This window comes from Diceros bicornis, chromosome 40 (genome assembly GCF_020826845.1).
Source record: "Diceros bicornis minor isolate mBicDic1 chromosome 40, mDicBic1.mat.cur, whole genome shotgun sequence".
NCBI lineage: Eukaryota > Metazoa > Chordata > Mammalia > Perissodactyla > Rhinocerotidae > Diceros > Diceros bicornis.
This window is the reverse complement of record NC_080779.1, coordinates 14,741,881-14,758,248: the sequence shown is the minus strand read 5'-3', so window position 1 is coordinate 14,758,248 and position 16,368 is coordinate 14,741,881. Positions and strand designations below refer to the sequence as shown.

At 52.7% G+C, this 16,368-nt stretch overlaps 1 protein-coding gene across 7 annotated transcripts in view; it reads left to right on the top strand.

Moving 5' to 3' along the window:
* Positions 1-16,368, top strand: part of INPP4A (inositol polyphosphate-4-phosphatase type I A) — a 138,576-nt gene that overhangs the window by 116,704 nt on the left and 5,504 nt on the right. For all 7 annotated transcript variants that reach the window (XM_058534503.1, XM_058534501.1, XM_058534498.1 and 4 more), the window contains 3 exons: positions 1,773-1,870; positions 5,980-6,092; positions 9,848-10,002. In XM_058534503.1, coding sequence (XP_058390486.1) covers positions 1,773-1,870; positions 5,980-6,092; positions 9,848-10,002 — 366 coding nt within the window. The remainder of the gene's footprint in view (positions 1-1,772; positions 1,871-5,979; positions 6,093-9,847; positions 10,003-16,368) is intronic.

Sequence of the window (16,368 nt, the reverse complement as noted above, 5' to 3'; positions counted from 1 at the left end):
GAGCTTGGATGTGTATAGCCTATAATGGCCTTGCATTACTACATGAAAATCTTTTCTATTTTATCATTTGCATTCATGTGATGTATGTGTTTTAGTATAAAAAAATAGAGTACTTGCAGTTAAGGAAATTTGGTCTCTGGCATGATACGCCGTATTCCTGCTGGGCCTTTTGAACCCAATGGTCAATGTCCACTGACCCCTAGGTGTAGTGTCACCCGCACTTAGCAAATGTGGTGTGGCTGGTGGGAGACATGGAAAAACTTGTAAGTAGGGCAGGACACAATCAGATTTAATTAGTCTTAAGTAGATGATTTGCTGGCCGTGTGCTGTCAGATGGGGGAGATGAGTGTGATGTGAGGGAGATGAGTGTGATGAGGACTCAGGTTGTTGGAAAGATTCCAGGCCAGAGGCAGTGACCTGCACCAGGCAGGGGTGGTGTAGATGGAGAACTATTTTGGTGGTAAAATGGAAGATTTGGTCTTCAGTTGGGCAGGGTGTGAGAGAGAGCCAGTGAGGAGAGTGGACAGACCCAGGTTTCTAGATCGGTCGTGAGTGGATGATGCCACTCACTGACCTCAGCAACCAGAGGAGGGTCATACTCAGGGCAGATGGAGGGCTGGACTCAGGCTGAGAGCACCAGCCCAGAAAGCGGAGACCTCTAAGTTGTGAGCAGAGCTGAGGAGCCCACTTCAGGGGGGAGGGTGGGTAGCATGGGGGGCCCAGCACGGAGGTGTCCCAGGGAGGAGAATGACATCCCCTGCATCTGGCAGCTGCTGTTCCTGACGACTCGGCAAGAGCGGTTTCTGGAAAGGGTTGAAGCAAGGCCATGTCGCAGTGAGCAGAGGGCCAGGTGGAGGGGGCCGTGACAGTGGGGGTGGGGAAGACTTGGAGAGGGCAGGCTCTTTGCTTTGCTGTTCGTCTGCTCCTGGGACACTCTCCCCTCAGCTCATAAACAAGCCCAGCTCGCCAGTGTCCCAGGGGCGACCCCCAAGGGAGCAGGTGTCTAGAGGAAAAGCCATCGTGGGCATCAGGGGTGGATGGGCTGTGGTGGACCACGGGAGGGAGTCCTGCCCTCTGAGGGATGACGTGGGACCACAAAGAGGCTGATGCGCAGGGAGGTCACTTGGCAGGGAGGTGGTGGAGCTGGACTGGGCAGCCTGGCCCTGGACTTCAGAGCCGACATGTTTTAATGACCGTCTCGCGCTTTCCTTGTGGGTGGCTTTCCACTGCGTCTCCCTTATGCATCTGGCGCATCCTGCCTGCCTGCCAGGTGTCCACAGGGTGAGCCTGCGTGGTGAGAAAAGAGCTAGCGCCTCATGCATGGTCCGGGAGGAACAGCTGGTCGGGTCTGGTCATTCAGCAAGCAGGGGGACTTCAGATTCAAGTACAGGACCGTGTCCTCACTCCCTAGCATAACTCCACTGCCCTCCCCTCTCCTAAGCACCTCGAGGATGAGAAGACACGAGGGCCCCCAGCTGAGCGTCCGTGTGAGGGGTTCCTCTGCTGCAGCAGTGTCTGGTACGGACAGTCTGGCTCTGATGGTCTCTTAGGCACATCTGTGACAATTATGCTGGTTCCTGCTAATGAAATGTATTTGAACTTATCACCAACACAGTAGAGATCACTTTATGCTAGGGAAGGGGAAGGTAGCTTAGAATTCAGATGTGCACAATAAATGAGAGAATCAACAGTGTTAGCTTCAATGCAGTTGTGTTCATGCTAGAGGAAAGCGACGTTAGCCAACTAACAGCGTCCCCTTATGACCTCCAAAGGTTTGGCGATACTTCTTTACAAGAAGTTATCAACGTGGAGAGTTTGGTGCGGTTAAATTCCTACTTCGAGCAGTTTAAGGAGGTTTTGCCAGAGGATTGTGAGTATTTGTTCCCTCACGGTAGGTTTCACATGTTGTCTCTTGTCACTTTGGGTGTTTGAGCCCTTCCTGCCACTTGGGCTGTCTGCTCCCCAACCTTCCGGATGCTGCCCCCGTGCGCTGATCCTTCCTTGCTTCCCCGCCCCGTACGGCCTCCTGTTCTCCTGCGTAGACTCTGCCCAGCCTGAATCCCCACCCAGAGAAGCTTCCCTCAGGCTGCAGCCCTCGCTCATCTCTTCTGGTCGAGTCTCTTCTCACCTACATAATGGGGGGCTTTCTCACACATTGTCTTGGTCACTGGCGTTCATTGATGAATTCAGTGGCCTGCACTGTGCTCCTGCTGGTAGGACAGGTGGGATCTCAGAGGCAGGACCCCCACTTGGCCTGGGGGTCAGCTTGCCCCCCACTGCTGTGAGCTCCCCATGTACCTCCCTCTGTGGTGCATAGACAGTAAGATGCTGGGCAGACACTTATTGCTGGGTGTGGGGGGCAAGAAGGCCCCTGTCCTGGTGTCCCTGGAGGCAGTGGAGAGATGACAACAGCAGTCCCTCTGCTGACACTCAACCTTCTCTGTGCCCACCTGGTGAAGATGCGGCCACTGCCAAACTCAGGCAGGAGCCCGGGGCCCGCTGCCCTCTCTGTACGTGGGGAGTTCTCTCCCAAATTCAGCCCAGGACGTATTTACTGAGCACCCGCTTATAGGAACCACCACACGACCCCGTGATGAATGAGATGTCGATCCTGCCTGGGAGGGAAAGCCGGGTTTCAGAGTGGCTCTGCCTCTCTGCTGGCACTGCTCCAGCCACCAGTGGGCACCTGGGAGAAGGAGGCAGAGTCCCGGCCCTGATTACACCAGCGTCCTCTGATGGGGGTTCCCAGAGAGGGAAGGTGTGGAAGGGCTTCAGTTGCGTTCCCAGGTCGCTGACGTGCTGGCTCTGTGCTGTGCTGTATACACATTTCTGCACTGAACCTCACAGCAGCGCCACGAGGTGGGTCAGTGTCTGTTGTCCACATGGACACGGGGGTTGGCCTGGCTCTGAGGCTGTGTACTTAGACAACCAGGGAAGCCGTCCTGATAGGAGAGACTTGCAGAGACCTCAGGGGCCAGGCTGAGGAACTGATATTCATTTAGTAGTTTTAGTGGGGAGGCAGTGTGGCAAAAGCTGCCCTTCGAGGATTCGTCTAGAGTCGACAAGAGTGTGCTGACTGGGCTGAGGAGGGGTGCTAGCCTCTGGCGGACTGGGAGTGAGGCTGTGAAACACCCCATGAGGCTGCTTTGTTCTCCGTCTTTGAGCTGCTGGTGTCAGTGGGCAGAGAGAAGAGAAGAGGCATGAGGAAGATTTAGAGGAGATGCAGCTTCCTGGTGGCTACTTGAAGACGATGCTGGGGAAGCGAGAGAGACGACAATATGACGTCTTCACAGGTCCAGTGAAGGGCCTGCGCTGGGCGAGGATCCCTAGAGCTGGTGGCAGCAAGAACGTGACGGGCAGAAGAGCGGGGCTGGGGGGACAAGGGGCACAGACTAGGCCCCAACTGCCTTTGTGACGTGGGGAAACGGTCCACGAGAGGTGCAGCTCGGAGCCACAGAGCGAGGCCGAGCAGGGCAGAACTGTCGTGCTGTGGTCAGCTGCACGGGGTGACGTGGAGCCCTTTTGTGGCTGAGGTCACTGTGTGCAAGACAAGAAGGGGGCCGAGGACAGAACTTTGGGGAAGGCCCCAGGTGGAGGTTTGTTGGGAAGAAAGGATTCGACAGAAGGGCTGGAGAGAGAGTCGTTGGAGAGGCAGGAGGAGAGCAGTAGTGTTTCCTGGAGCCAAGGGAGGGTGTGGACAGGGAGTCCCTGGTGGCTCCAAGGGGGCAGTCTCGGTGTGGCGAGGGATGCAGTGGAGGCAAGTGGGTGAGCAAATGGCGCTGCCTTGGAAGGGACCACTCTGTCCCTGATGTTGGCAGAGATTGAGGGATAAGGCCGCAGGAAGGTTGGAAACACGCCTGGAGTGCGTGGGAGATGTGTGTTTGAAGTCCTGGGGGAAGGAGCTAGAAAAACGGGATGCAAGAGGATGGCAGGACTACAAATCAGGGTCCTGGGAGTCCAGGGAGGGTGAGCCGGCAAGGAGGGATGGAGGAGGGGACGGTAGGGACATGCAGGGGTGTTGGTGTGGGAGGGAGGAAGTACAGGGAGCTCAAGTCTCCCAGTGAACGGAGGGAGGTGAGCATAGAACTGGGCCTTGTGGGGAGTGAAGGAGACTTGGAACAGATGCCATGGAGCCATTGAAGTTCCAGCCCTGACTACACGGTGGAATCCACTGGGGAGCCTAGAAAAATCGTAGTGCCAGGGCCCCCCCCTAAAGTGTGGTGGGCAGGGCCTGGGCCCCCGGAGTTTCAGAAACTCTCGCTGGATGATCCCACGTGCTGCAGCCAGGGCTGAAAACAATGACATTAAGAGGTAAATAAAAGAACCCCCTGAGGACTCAGCTGAAGGTCATCAGTACCTGGCTCTCGGGAACACAGGTACCGAAGCGTCCTCATGTTCTTCAGTGATGATCATAGTTAAAAGTGACAGATTGGTCAAATCCTTGCATGTGCCTGGGCCCCTACACACTTTGCATGAATTATCCAACATGATCCTCACAGCAGCCTTGGGAGGTGGGCCTATCAAACCCATTTGACATACGAGGACACTGAGGCATGGAGGGCAAGTCCCCCAGAGAGCCTGCATCAGGCCCAGACAGCCTGCTGCCACTGCCCACCTTCCGATGCTGCGGGGCGCAGGGACAGGGCAGGCTACCCAGGCTTGGGCTGGAGCCCCAGTCCCTGGCCAGGGCACCAGAAGGTGAGCAGGGAGGGAGGGACCGGGGACAGAAGATAAATGGGAGCAGTGAGCATTGTGTCAGGAACGGGGAGTTCTGTGCTCAGCATTTTGGAGGGCGGCCCGTTTCCAGGGATGCAAGGCCCTAGGAGATGTTGACCTAGCCTGATGATGAAGGGCAAGGAAGGGCGTGGCCCACAGGAGCAAAGGCAGCCCAGGCGTGGGTCTCACTGGACCATGCCCAGGAAGCTGGGGGAGCGGCAGCCCGTTTAGCCTTCAGCCCCAGGAGAGCTGCTGAGTGAGGCTGAGAAGATGGAGCCCACCTGGTGAATACCCCCTAGGTCTGCCTGGTTCATCAGTGGGCAGGTACTTGCTAGACGGGCTGGCAGAGGAGGCGAGAGAGAAGCTACGGTTGATCTTGGGAAGTAAGACCAAACCATCCCCTCCAGGAGGCTGAGCTTTCCTGACCTGTCTCAAGCTTGCTTCCTCTGTGCTCCCACAGCCTCCATCACAGACTCAGCCCTTCACGGGCAGGAGCCTTCTTTCCATTTCTGTTTCTGCTCCTGTCCCTTGAGCAGCATGGCGCTGAGCATGTATCAGGAACGTGAAATAATTAGCACAGGATCCTGTGTACACCAGGGTAAGGTCATGTGGTGGAAACTGTGCAGTGAGACCCCAGAATCCCATGTATTTGGTTTTGATTTGGGGATTCGGGCGCCATGGCTGTTTTCCTTAGACATGACCTTGAGGCTCTTCTCGTTTTCTCTGATGATCCCGGTGTTTGAGAATCCCAGGGTTCTTAGGCCAGGCGATCTGGCTGATCTTCCAGTGAAGGGCCCTGGAAGCACCTGGAGACGTCCTGGTGGTGGAGGGGAGCTGTCAGAGAGAGTGGGAGGAAGCCTCTCCACGTCTACCTGGAGGAGGCTGCAGGTCCCGCAGCCCCCAGGGATGCCCAAGCCCATTCCGTGGTCGAGACTCCCTGCCCCAAGTGTCCCCATCCCTGACGGAGGATTTGAAGACAGCTGGATTGTCCTCACTCCCTCCTAACTCCTGCCGCTCTCGGTGATTCGATGTCCACTCTCCAGCCCCTTGGAAGAGCTGAAAGGAGATGAAGTGCTTGCCCTTTGTGAGTGGAAGTGAAATGGCAGTAATTAAGTGCTCCAGGTCCAACCCCTAAGCACACCTTCCCTTCTTGCATAAATCGCACTCAACTTCCAGCTTTTGCCGTTTCCATGCCTCGGCAGCTTACTTGGGTTGTGTTCCTGGGTGCGGCACCAGCTCCCACGGACCCCCTCTCTCTTCCAGGCCTACCTCGATCTCGGAGCCAGACGTGCCTGCCGGAGCTGCTGCGGTTCCTGGGTCAGAATGTGCATGCCAGGAAGAATAAGAACGTCGACATTCTCTGGCAAGCTGCTGAGGTACTCGTTAGAGTGAGGAAAAGAGCGTTGTTGTTGCACCCACTGCCAATAATAATGGTAATAACAAATCAGAGTCTCAGTCAGGACTGGAGAGAGCAAATTTCTCCATGTGGGCACAAGAGAAAGTCACAGAATGTGTTCCCAAACTGGAAGATACTGAAAGTTGCCTGTGAGTTCGTTATTTTAGGGCTGCCTGAATTCTGATAACTTGACCCAGAGTCTATCCCCTGGGGTCTTTAATAACCAGGCTGATGACAGTTGCCACCTTCAGAAGCCTGCGCAGTCAGTACCAGCTATAACTCCCTGCCCACTGCCTCTTTTAAGAGGTTCAAAGAGAGACCGTGGTGACCTTTACAATCTCTTTAAACAACATATATTGTACATTGTAGTTCAGATCGCCTCTTTTCTCCAAGTATTCATGCTTCAAATATTTTCTCATAAGTTTACTTGTGGAGTTCCCGGTCACTGCTCTGAGCCTGGTTATCAGAGGAGTTTGTAGTCATTCACTCACCCCTGCGGAGGGGTGAATTTAACTCGTCCCCACGGCAGCATTGGGACCTGTCCGATGTTGGGACTTGCACACGTAGACTCAGGATGCAGTGGCCTCCAAATGGCTTTCTACTACCCCCCAGCCTGCAAGCGGAGGAAGGATGGCCACACGCCCCTCTGCCTCGGGGAAGGGAGTTAACACTGCTCTGCCCACTCACACCGGGCACCACCGCCCTGGCTCCTGGAGCCCGAGTGGCAGTTAGGAGGCTGTCCCCCACAGCTCCCCAGAGCATCCTTCTAGAACTGTACTGTTCTCGTCAGGAAAGTGTTTCTCTCAACCCCAGTCTCTTCCATTACAGCAGACGCTCTCAGCCGGTCATGGTGCTGGCTGGCCCTTTGCGTTGTTTATTTGCTATTGTATTGAAAGCTGTCTTCATGAAGTCCCTCTTTGGAACATGCTCCACTTTGCGCGTTTGTTAATGGCCACTGGTATCTTTCTGTCGAATGAAGTGTTGAAGAGTGAACATTCCTCTCTGTGTATGAATCTGTTCTTTTAGCCTTTCAAGTGCCCCAGCTGGGAAGACTTCATCCTCATGACAAGTGTGGGGTGGGGCAGTCTGAGGATCTCTCCTTTCTGGGCCAGGCTGCCCTGGGATCTTCTTAGAACAGAACACATTATGAAGCAACACATTATGAAGCACCGAGTGACAGGAAGCTCCATGGGGAGCTCGGTGGGGTTCACAGGCCTCATTTTTTAAGTGTCCTCCTGGTTCTGGGGCCTCGTCTGCCACTACTGGCTCAGGCCGAGCCCAGCGAATAGGGTGTGAGGCGGGGCCCATGCGTGCCGGGCGCCTCTGCGGCAGGACCCTCAAGCCCATACACTCTGCAGGCACAGGGGCTCCCTGCTTTCTTTTAGTTTGTCCTTTTGGGGTATAATAAATATCCCTTGGCTGGCTATGACCAGTCTCTTACACAGGTACCTTTGCAAGACTTCAAACAAAGAGCAAGCTTTTCCCCACGTGACACAGCAAGGCCAGAGGGGGACAGCCAAGTCCCTCCGCAGTGGCACAGGGCAGGTACCCTCCAATGCACTCTGCTCAGAATAAACACGCAGATGGCTCTGCAGACAAGAGTGGATACAGAGACCTGTGTACCTTGTTTGGGAACTGCGCGTCTGGTTTTCTCTTTCTATACGACAGAAAAACCATCAACCGCAGTGATGATCAACCATCTTCTCTAACCAGGTCAAAAAAGCAGTTGGTCCAGCCCCGTATTTTGTGTTCCCAGCAGAGGCCCCAAGGTATAGAAGCATAGATTCAGAGGTGGAAGAGACTCAGTGACCCTTGGACGCATCACTTCTCATACTGTCCACCTGAGGACCCCCTGGGGGCAGGTGTGTGTGGGGGCAGCAGGGCCAAGCCACTCAGGTACCAAGCCCTCGAGTCCCCAGTGTAACCAGAGCTGCCCTCCTTTGTGGATCTTATTTATTTTCATTTCTGTGTCTGAACAGGGGGATCCTGGCTCAACAGTTGGAATATCATTAGTCAGGTCTAACCCCTCATTTCATGGATGGGGATGGGGAGACCAGAGCCTGGCACTGCAGACCACCCTCTTGGGCAAAGATGCACCTTGGTCCCCCTGCCTTCCTTCTGGAACCTTGTGTAGGTTGGGCTGCACCCTCTGTGAATATAAACTTTCCTTGAACCTGTTTGTAGTCCCGGCATGTGCCACATGTCCGGGTCATGCGCTCCACAGCCTGTAGCATTTAGTGAGCGTGTCCACGTTCAGCCTCGCCTCGTCAGTTATGATTTTACAAATCTGGATTAAATCCCTCTTCATCTAGCGTGGGGGCTGCTTACAGCCTTCTCTTGTTTTCTTTCTTTTTTAAAATTTTTTGTCTGTTCTCCAGAGAAGCCATCCTCCTCCTGATGGTCTTGGCTGAACTTGTTTGGGCCTTTTCTGTTTTCTCTTCCCCTCGACACTGTGCTGAGGATTGACCCGCTCTCCACCTAGTGGCGTCCCTGTGGTGCCGCCTTCTTGGTGTGCTGGCCCGAGAAGGAGCTGTGGTGCCGTCTTCAGGGCTGTCTGCAGTGGCTCTGATATTTTTCTGGAGTGTAGGTTTCCACAGGCCACCACTGTGGAGCTCAGATGATTTTTTGTTAAATACCAGTGTTGTTCTCACTGAAGCTCTTGTGGCCTTCAGTGTTTTGGAAATCACAGGTTTCCAGGTTTTAGAAAGGTGATGTGGTATACAGTTGGTGCACATATGTGCAATATGGTACATGTCACCTGTGTGTACCGTGGTACCCATATATGATTTAACATCCCCAGGGGAGTCTGGGGCAACGCCCTGGAACCAGATTTATTAATATTGCTTCACTGAAAAGTATGAATATACAAAATGGGATAATTAAAGGCTATAAATAGTCTCACATCATCTCAGATCTGGTCTCGCTGCCAAATGAGGTTGCCACAAACATACCAAAAAAATCTTTTGTTTTAGGGCTTTCTGGATTTAGGAAGTGTGTACCTAGGATTGTACCTAGTGGAGCAGAGAAAATGCCCCCAAATGTCTTTCCCCTGTGGAGAGATGGTGCCCTGAGGTGGTTTTTTCCCAGCAGCGAGGCTTCGCCGCCATGCGAGCCCCTCTCCTGTGAGAAGGCGGCGCATTGGCACCTCACCGTGTCCCAGGGCCCCGTGAGCTGGATGGTGGCGAAGACCTGCGGGTCCTGGTGGTCGGGATGTGGCTGAAGGGAAGTGGGTTTTCTGAGCTGTTCCCATCTGTGGGGGTGAGGAGGAGAGTAGAGGCCAGTGGGTCTGTGCTGTGCCTTCTAGAAAGGCCTAGGGCTGGCCAAGGGCTAGGTGTCCTGTGAGCTGCTCTGCTCTCCTCCCCCGAGGGGGCAGCAACAAAGGGCTGAACGTGACAGGGGGACCCCGGGCATAGTTGGGAAGAGGGCAGCTGCTAAGGTCAGCGAACAGACGGTGATGGCTCAGAACGGAAGGGAGCCTGGCCTGAGGAGTGTCCTGGGGGAGAAGGCACGTGAGGGACACCTGCCATGAGAGGCAGTCCCGCAGGCAGTGACTTTGTTTCCAGGACCAGCCCTAGCAGGCCCTGGAGAGCAGAAGCAGAGGGACCGGCGGCCCGGGAGTTGAGGCCTTGCCACACGCCCCCGGGGGGCCCTTCTGAGCCTCTGTCCTTCGTGAAGGGTGTTCCATTCGTTCCGCAGCGTCTCTCCGCTGAGCACAGCCTGTTCTCCTGTTGGCAGATCTGCCGCCGCCTTAACGGGGTCCGGTTCACCAGCTGCAAGAGCGCCAAGGACCGCACGGCCATGTCGGTGACGCTGGAGCAGTGCCTGATCCTGCAGCACGAGCACGGCATGGCACCGCAGGTCTTCACGCAGGCCCTGGAGTGCATGCGCAGGTGAGTCCGCGGCCCCCCGCCGCCCCCCCGACCCCCCCCCCCCCCCCCCCCGCCGTGTAAACTGCAGATGAGCCGCCGCCGCCGCCTCCCCGTGCCTGCGGCTGTCACGCTCTGGTCTGACTTGGGCAATTCACTCATGTCTGCAGAGGCAAACCATGGGCACGCTCAAATTGAGACAGTGGTCTCCTTTAAGTCAAGGGGGTAAAACAGAGCCAGCAGTCTCTCTGAGCAGGACTGCACAGAAAACACGTGGACCCGGGCGAGCGTGGGTGCCAGGACGTCACACGGGGACCTCAGCGCAGCCGTGTGGGTCCTCGGGCCGTGGCTCTCCCTCAGCCCCCCATCTTGTTGTGGGTGTGGTTCCGAGCGGAGCTTTCTGGGCAGGCATGGCTGTTGCCATCACCGTAGATCTCTTTTCCAACTTGAGTGAAGACAACGCGTCTGCAGGTTGCACTGGTTTGCTCTGCTTCTTTCGCCGTCGACACAGTTTGCTTTCATGAGCAAAGTGTCCAGTGAGTGTTTTGTGGTAACGGCAGCCGCCCCGCCCACCTGTCCGTGTGCCATGGCCACCTCACCCTAATGATGTTCTGATTCTGAGGCAGCAGGCGTGTTTGCAGAATGAAACCTGGGACTAAAAACTCTGTCCACTGTTATCGATGCCTTGTTTCAAGCACTGCGGGGAGCTCCTTACCTCACATACCAAAAGAAAGGATAAGAAACCTGGTTTCCCGTCCTCTTCAATGTAGTCACCAATGCTGTTCGAGTCTCCTTTCCAACAGTCACTTCTACTGAATGTTCTGTATCATTTGTCCTCTCACCAGATTCTTTAAAGCGTTCAATTCTCTTATCCTTTCTGTATGTTTCTGCCGTTTGACCTTCTCACAATAATGCACAAAATGGATGCCTCAGCTCCCACCTCTTGATGATAGCATTTTGTAAAAATGGAATCATTTTGTCCCTGTTTTGTCTTTCCAAATTCATCTCAACCTCTCTGTTACCTCAGGGCCGCCTATTTATGCATTTTTAGAGAGTTCACCACCCTCCCTCCCCTGAGCCTCGGGGAAGCAATGGAGGCTCAGAGATCCCTGCCCCGGGCATCCTTGACTAAGGGCCTGTTCTCACGGAGCCTGTGTGCCCTTCAGGCTTGGTGTCCCTGGTGCTGTGGGGGTGGCGGGGCCTGGACTTCCAGCCACACCTGTACCCTGTTAGCTGCGAGGTGGTGGGAGGGGCTGCTCTGGTGAGCTGCAGACCTCTGCCAGGGAAGAAAGGAGAAAAATGGAGGGGGCGTCCCTGTCGTTGTTGGAGCAAACATTAGGATCAGTAGGCCAGGCCCTGAGTCTGCTGTGCAATTGATACACAGACCTCTATCTAGTCTTGGCTTCTTAAACAAATTCAATGAAAATAACGATTCATTCTGACTGTATCTGATAGAGAGGTCCCCGGAGACCAGGGAGGAAGTGGCTCCTTAGACATGGCTGGGGCCCAGCACACTCGGCGGCCCCTCTACTGGCTGTAGCCCGCCTTCAGGGGGGGTGTGCAGCACCCACACGTGCACAGGCTACCTGTGATGGTTTACAACACACAAGGCACTTTTATAACTTTTATCTCATAAGTAACTGCTATTCCTTGTGGGACTATTAGTAAGGTCAGAGAAGCTCCTACACCAGTTGTACCCACACCCCCACAAAACAGTCCTCCGTATTCCTGCTGTCAACAAGCGGCAGTGCTAAGTTTTCAGTACAAACGGATGTGAGTGTGTGATCCACACACGGGTTCACCAGTCCCTGGATGACCTGCAAAACCAAAGTCCATAGGTGCACACGCCAGTGCAGTTCTGCCTGTTGTTTTACCTACTTTTTTTCCATTTAACTCTCTTGTGAGCCTTTTTCTCAGGTTAATCATTTTTAGCACACCCTAATTTACCAATTTGCTGTCACTGAATATTTAAGCTGTGTATGGTTTCCAGTGCTGTAACCAGTGGTGTGGTGAATGTTCTTCCCTATCGTTCTCCCACCCATGCTCACCCAGGGGCTCCCTCGGTTATGAGCACACCCCTTTGGAGGCTCTGCATACAGAGTGCTCCGTACCATCCACCCCACCCACCTGTGTCCCGAGTGCCTGCTCGCCCGCCCTCTGGGTGGTACCATTCCTGGCACTGTTCTGAGCGCTCTGAGTCTGTAAAGTTGTCCTTGCTTTTCTATGTCACGGGTCAGGACCCCGAGGCCCTGAGTAGAGAAGGTCTTTCCTCCCATGGGAACAGCCCCATTCCTGGCCTCCTCCTGCCTCTCTCAAACCCCCGCCCGCCTCCAATTATGGATGTCTGTTTAAAGTTTCCTAGTTTTGTTTTTCTGAATTTTCTAAAATCTCTGCAATGAACATATATTCCCTTAATAATCATTTAAGAAGTTACTAAAACAAAAACAAGGCTCGATCCCTTTTCGCCTCTGCCACCCCCAGAATCCTCGTAGCAGAGCCCAGGGCGATGTGCTTGCTGTCACCTTGTCCCCCTGACCTGGAGGCAGGTCGGGCTCTCACCACGTGCATTTGTTTTCATGTGATGCCGTTCCACCTGACTTGCGTGTTTTCTGGATTATCCCATGTGGGGGAAGACGTGTTTCTGTGCATAGACTGCAAGCCCCAGGTAGCTGTGCTGCTGGCCAGTATTTCTGGCTGCAGTGGTGGCCCTGAGGAGGCAGCAGTCACCATTGGCCGTGCCCTTGAGTGGAGGAATGCATTTTGATTCTCTTGCCTTCTCGCTTGCATCGTCCCAGACGGAAGAGTAGAGCATGCAGGCAGGGGCGCGGGGCGGGGCAGAGGTGGGGTGGGGCAAGGGGGCGAAGCTGACACTCAGGCTCTCTTTCTCCTGGAGGCCCAGGATGAGCAGTGGCCAGTGCTGTGCTAGCAAATGTTTAACAACCAGGTGTCTCTCCAAAAAAAAAAAAACAAACCCTGCTCTCTGTAGTGTTTGCCAGCTTCTGTGGCATAAATACTCCTACCGGAGCCCATTTCAAGCTACGCGTGCAACACCACAGAACGCGGAGTTGGGATGAGATGTGTATACTCAGCTCTTGCGAGCCATCTGAGCCAATTCCAGCTCACCGCTGGTGGTGTCCCTCTGTCCCCAGTCCAGGGGCTGAAACACTCACAGAGTGGGCCTTCTTAAGTAGCCCCAGTGACCCCCCAGCCTGCCCTGGTTGAGAGTGTGACAGTCAGTCAGTGCTCACAGCATGGAAAGTGTCCCCTTTCAGAATGGCACAACCCGGCAGGGCCGTTCTAGGGCTTCCAGTTTCCTCTGGGAAGCCCAGGAGGACCCGGCTTGAGGAAGGAACCCTGGACCTCCTGCCTGCCCATCCCGAGTGGATCCTCACGGGCACCTGCTGTGTCCTAGCACCTCTGATTCTGGGTCACTGTTGCCACTTTGGTGGACATGCATAGAGGATGTGGTTCCAGAGTCCTGTGGTTCCAGCTGCCGTCTCACCTCAGTACATTTCTTTTGTAGCACCAGGGCAGGGAACATCCCCAGATTTCCGACGTGAGCTCAGTTGGATTCTGTTCTTGGAGGTCATCGTGTAGAGCAATAACTTGAACAGTTGGAGACCCTGGTAGCTCATGCCCTGCCACTGCTCAGCCTGAGAGCCAAGGCGGGTCTGCTGACGGCTTGGCCTTTGGTTGATACTTGAGGTAAACGGTCATCATCTGAATGGTTAATCAAGAGGCAGCTTTGGCAAAATCACTTGCCGCGCCCCCTGCTCAGGCATCTGTGAGAAGGTCAAACCCCTCAATGGTTCTTCATGTTCAGCTTGCTTGTTGAGATCATGTCTCGCAGCATGTGACAGCATGGCAGGGCAGCGTGCACTTGTGCTTTGGCCAGCCGAGAGAGAGTGAACATGGAAAACCATTTAATCAACCTATGTGTGTTTGTTTTCAGTAGACTACAGTATTTTTTCTTATTTTCACTTCTCTTTCTCTCCTTTTTTCTTGTGACTGTGCTGGTTTTGTTTTGGTATTTCTTTCATACCCTTTTCTGCATATCATCTTTTCTTTCTGTGGTGGCTTCATTCCATTTTCTTTTAATCTTATCTTTTGGTTCTCCTCTTTTTTCCATCCTTTTGATAAAATCCATTGCATGTGTCTCTCTTTTTTTTCTTTCTTTCCTTTCCCTTTTTCTTTTCCTTTTTCCCAAACTTTTTCCTTTTCACAGCATTGGAACACGGGAGGTAGTCACCCAGAAGAACTTGAGCGGCCTGGTGCCCATCCGAGACTTAAGACTAGATCCCAGCCTCCTCTGCTCCATCCCTTTATTGGCTCTGAGCCCCAATTTACTGATTGCGTGGCTCTTTCTGAGCATAGCATACCTGGTGGCCAAATTGCGTTGCAAATGAATATCATGATGAAAAATTAGTAGTAAGTCACAAGAAAAACAAACGTGCCAGAATATGTCCAGCCACCAGGTACCTGACTGGACAGAAGGAATGTGTCAGAGCGTGGTCTGCCGAGAAATATTTCATGCCTTACAGTTGACGTTTTGTTGTTCTGAACTGTATATACCTGCCAAATTATTTCACCAAGAGGACTTGTTCTTTTACATTCTGTAGCGTTTTCAGTGCTTGTAACATGTTCTTACAGTGCCCTGTTACTGCATTGTTGAGCTGGCCTGGAATTACCTGTACCAAATCCTTTCCTTCCGATGTAAAACTATTTATTACCTGTATATCTCATGTGCCCTGTTTCCAAGAGAAAGGAATTCTGTCTGAAAACAATTTGTATATTTGATACTATTCTTTAAATGTACTACTAACCTTTCCTTTCCTTTTGAAGAGAAATGAAAAGGATAGATGCTTTCTAACTGGCTCGTCTAGATAAACCTATTTAATAGGACGTGTACTTTCTGCTTTCATTTCAAAGCGTAGTCCCTTAAATTACAGTAGCAAACAGTTTGCAGAATCATAACATTTCCTTGCTTATGTTTATTATTTCCAATTCAGGATGACACAAAGCTGTGAATACCATAGCACATCATACCAAGTCAGGCACATAAAAATAACATATTGCACGTGACTTTCGATTTACTCTTTTAACTCTTTAAGGATCATTAAACTGATTCTGGGAATTAACTAATATAGTAAGAAAAGGCTGTTGAAGTTATATACATTTATTTTTCTTTTGAAAAATTCCAGTCATCTTTTCTCTCTTGCAAATCAAATATGGTTCATAATGGAAAAAAAAAACAAACAAAGATAAATGACCAAAAAATGAGGCCTAATCTTTGGGCGGTTGTGCCCCCCACGATGGAGCTGTGAGAGAGAAAGAGTTGCTTTCGTTTCTGCTGTTCTCACTCTAATTTTAACACGGCGTTGTCCATAAAGTGAGACGATTGTAACCTTCACATTCGCATTTGGCAGAGGGGTAATTGTACACCTATAAAGGTAACAGAATAAATTAGGGGAAATTTCTGCAGACCCTGTGTGAGAAATACTCCGTGGCTTCTCTGTTTTCCAGTTCAGATTATGTTGTGCTTCTGTTTTTGACCTTCAGCTGGTTCCTCATACCCTGTGTTTTATGAAAGTGGATTTCTTTTTACCAGTCTAGAAAAATTGGAGTGAATTTAGAGAAGCTGTCTTTTCCAGGAACTTTAGACCCATGCATGCACACAAACCCAGTCCACCACAACATCTGGGCTCTCCATTTCCTCCCCGGGACTTCCAGAACTTACTCTGTGTTTCTCTGGTTAGGCGTCAGATCCGAGTTGGGTTCTAAGAATTGTAGAAGCAGTTAGCAATGAATGACAAATGCCACACTCAAACTTTAAACTCTAAAATGGAAGCCTGTCCTCCATACACTCCTGGGATGCCCCTCTTTCCTAGACCTTCTGAGCCCTGCAGGAGCCTGAGGGCAGGTGTCACACCTGTAGGTGAAGCCAGTCTTCTCACAAGAAGTGCAGTGTGGTCAGTCTGTCTTTTCTAGAGTAAATGAGGTGGCTTTTCTGTGCACAGCATCCTTCAATAGGGAGTCTCTCACCGAATGCCGAGTGATCGGTGGTGTTAAGTTGTAGCCACGTGACACTAGTCACTCTCCAAGTCCTGTCTAGTCTGTGGTTCTCTGAGAGGTGTGTTCACCACTTGCCCTCCTTTAAATCGAGGTGGACATGTCAACTTTCTAAGACTGTTCTGTTTACTTTATTTGAAAGAGGGAAAGTGGAGTCCACAGGCCCATTCAGTTCCCAGTCCCTGCTCTGGGTAAAGCGCTCCTGACGCCCCACGGTGGTGACACGTGCTTGTGCCCACCTCTGGGCCAGGCAGACCGTGCGCAGATGAGAAAGGCCCTTCTGACTACAGACAGCGCCGCCGCCTCTTCTCCAGGCCCGAG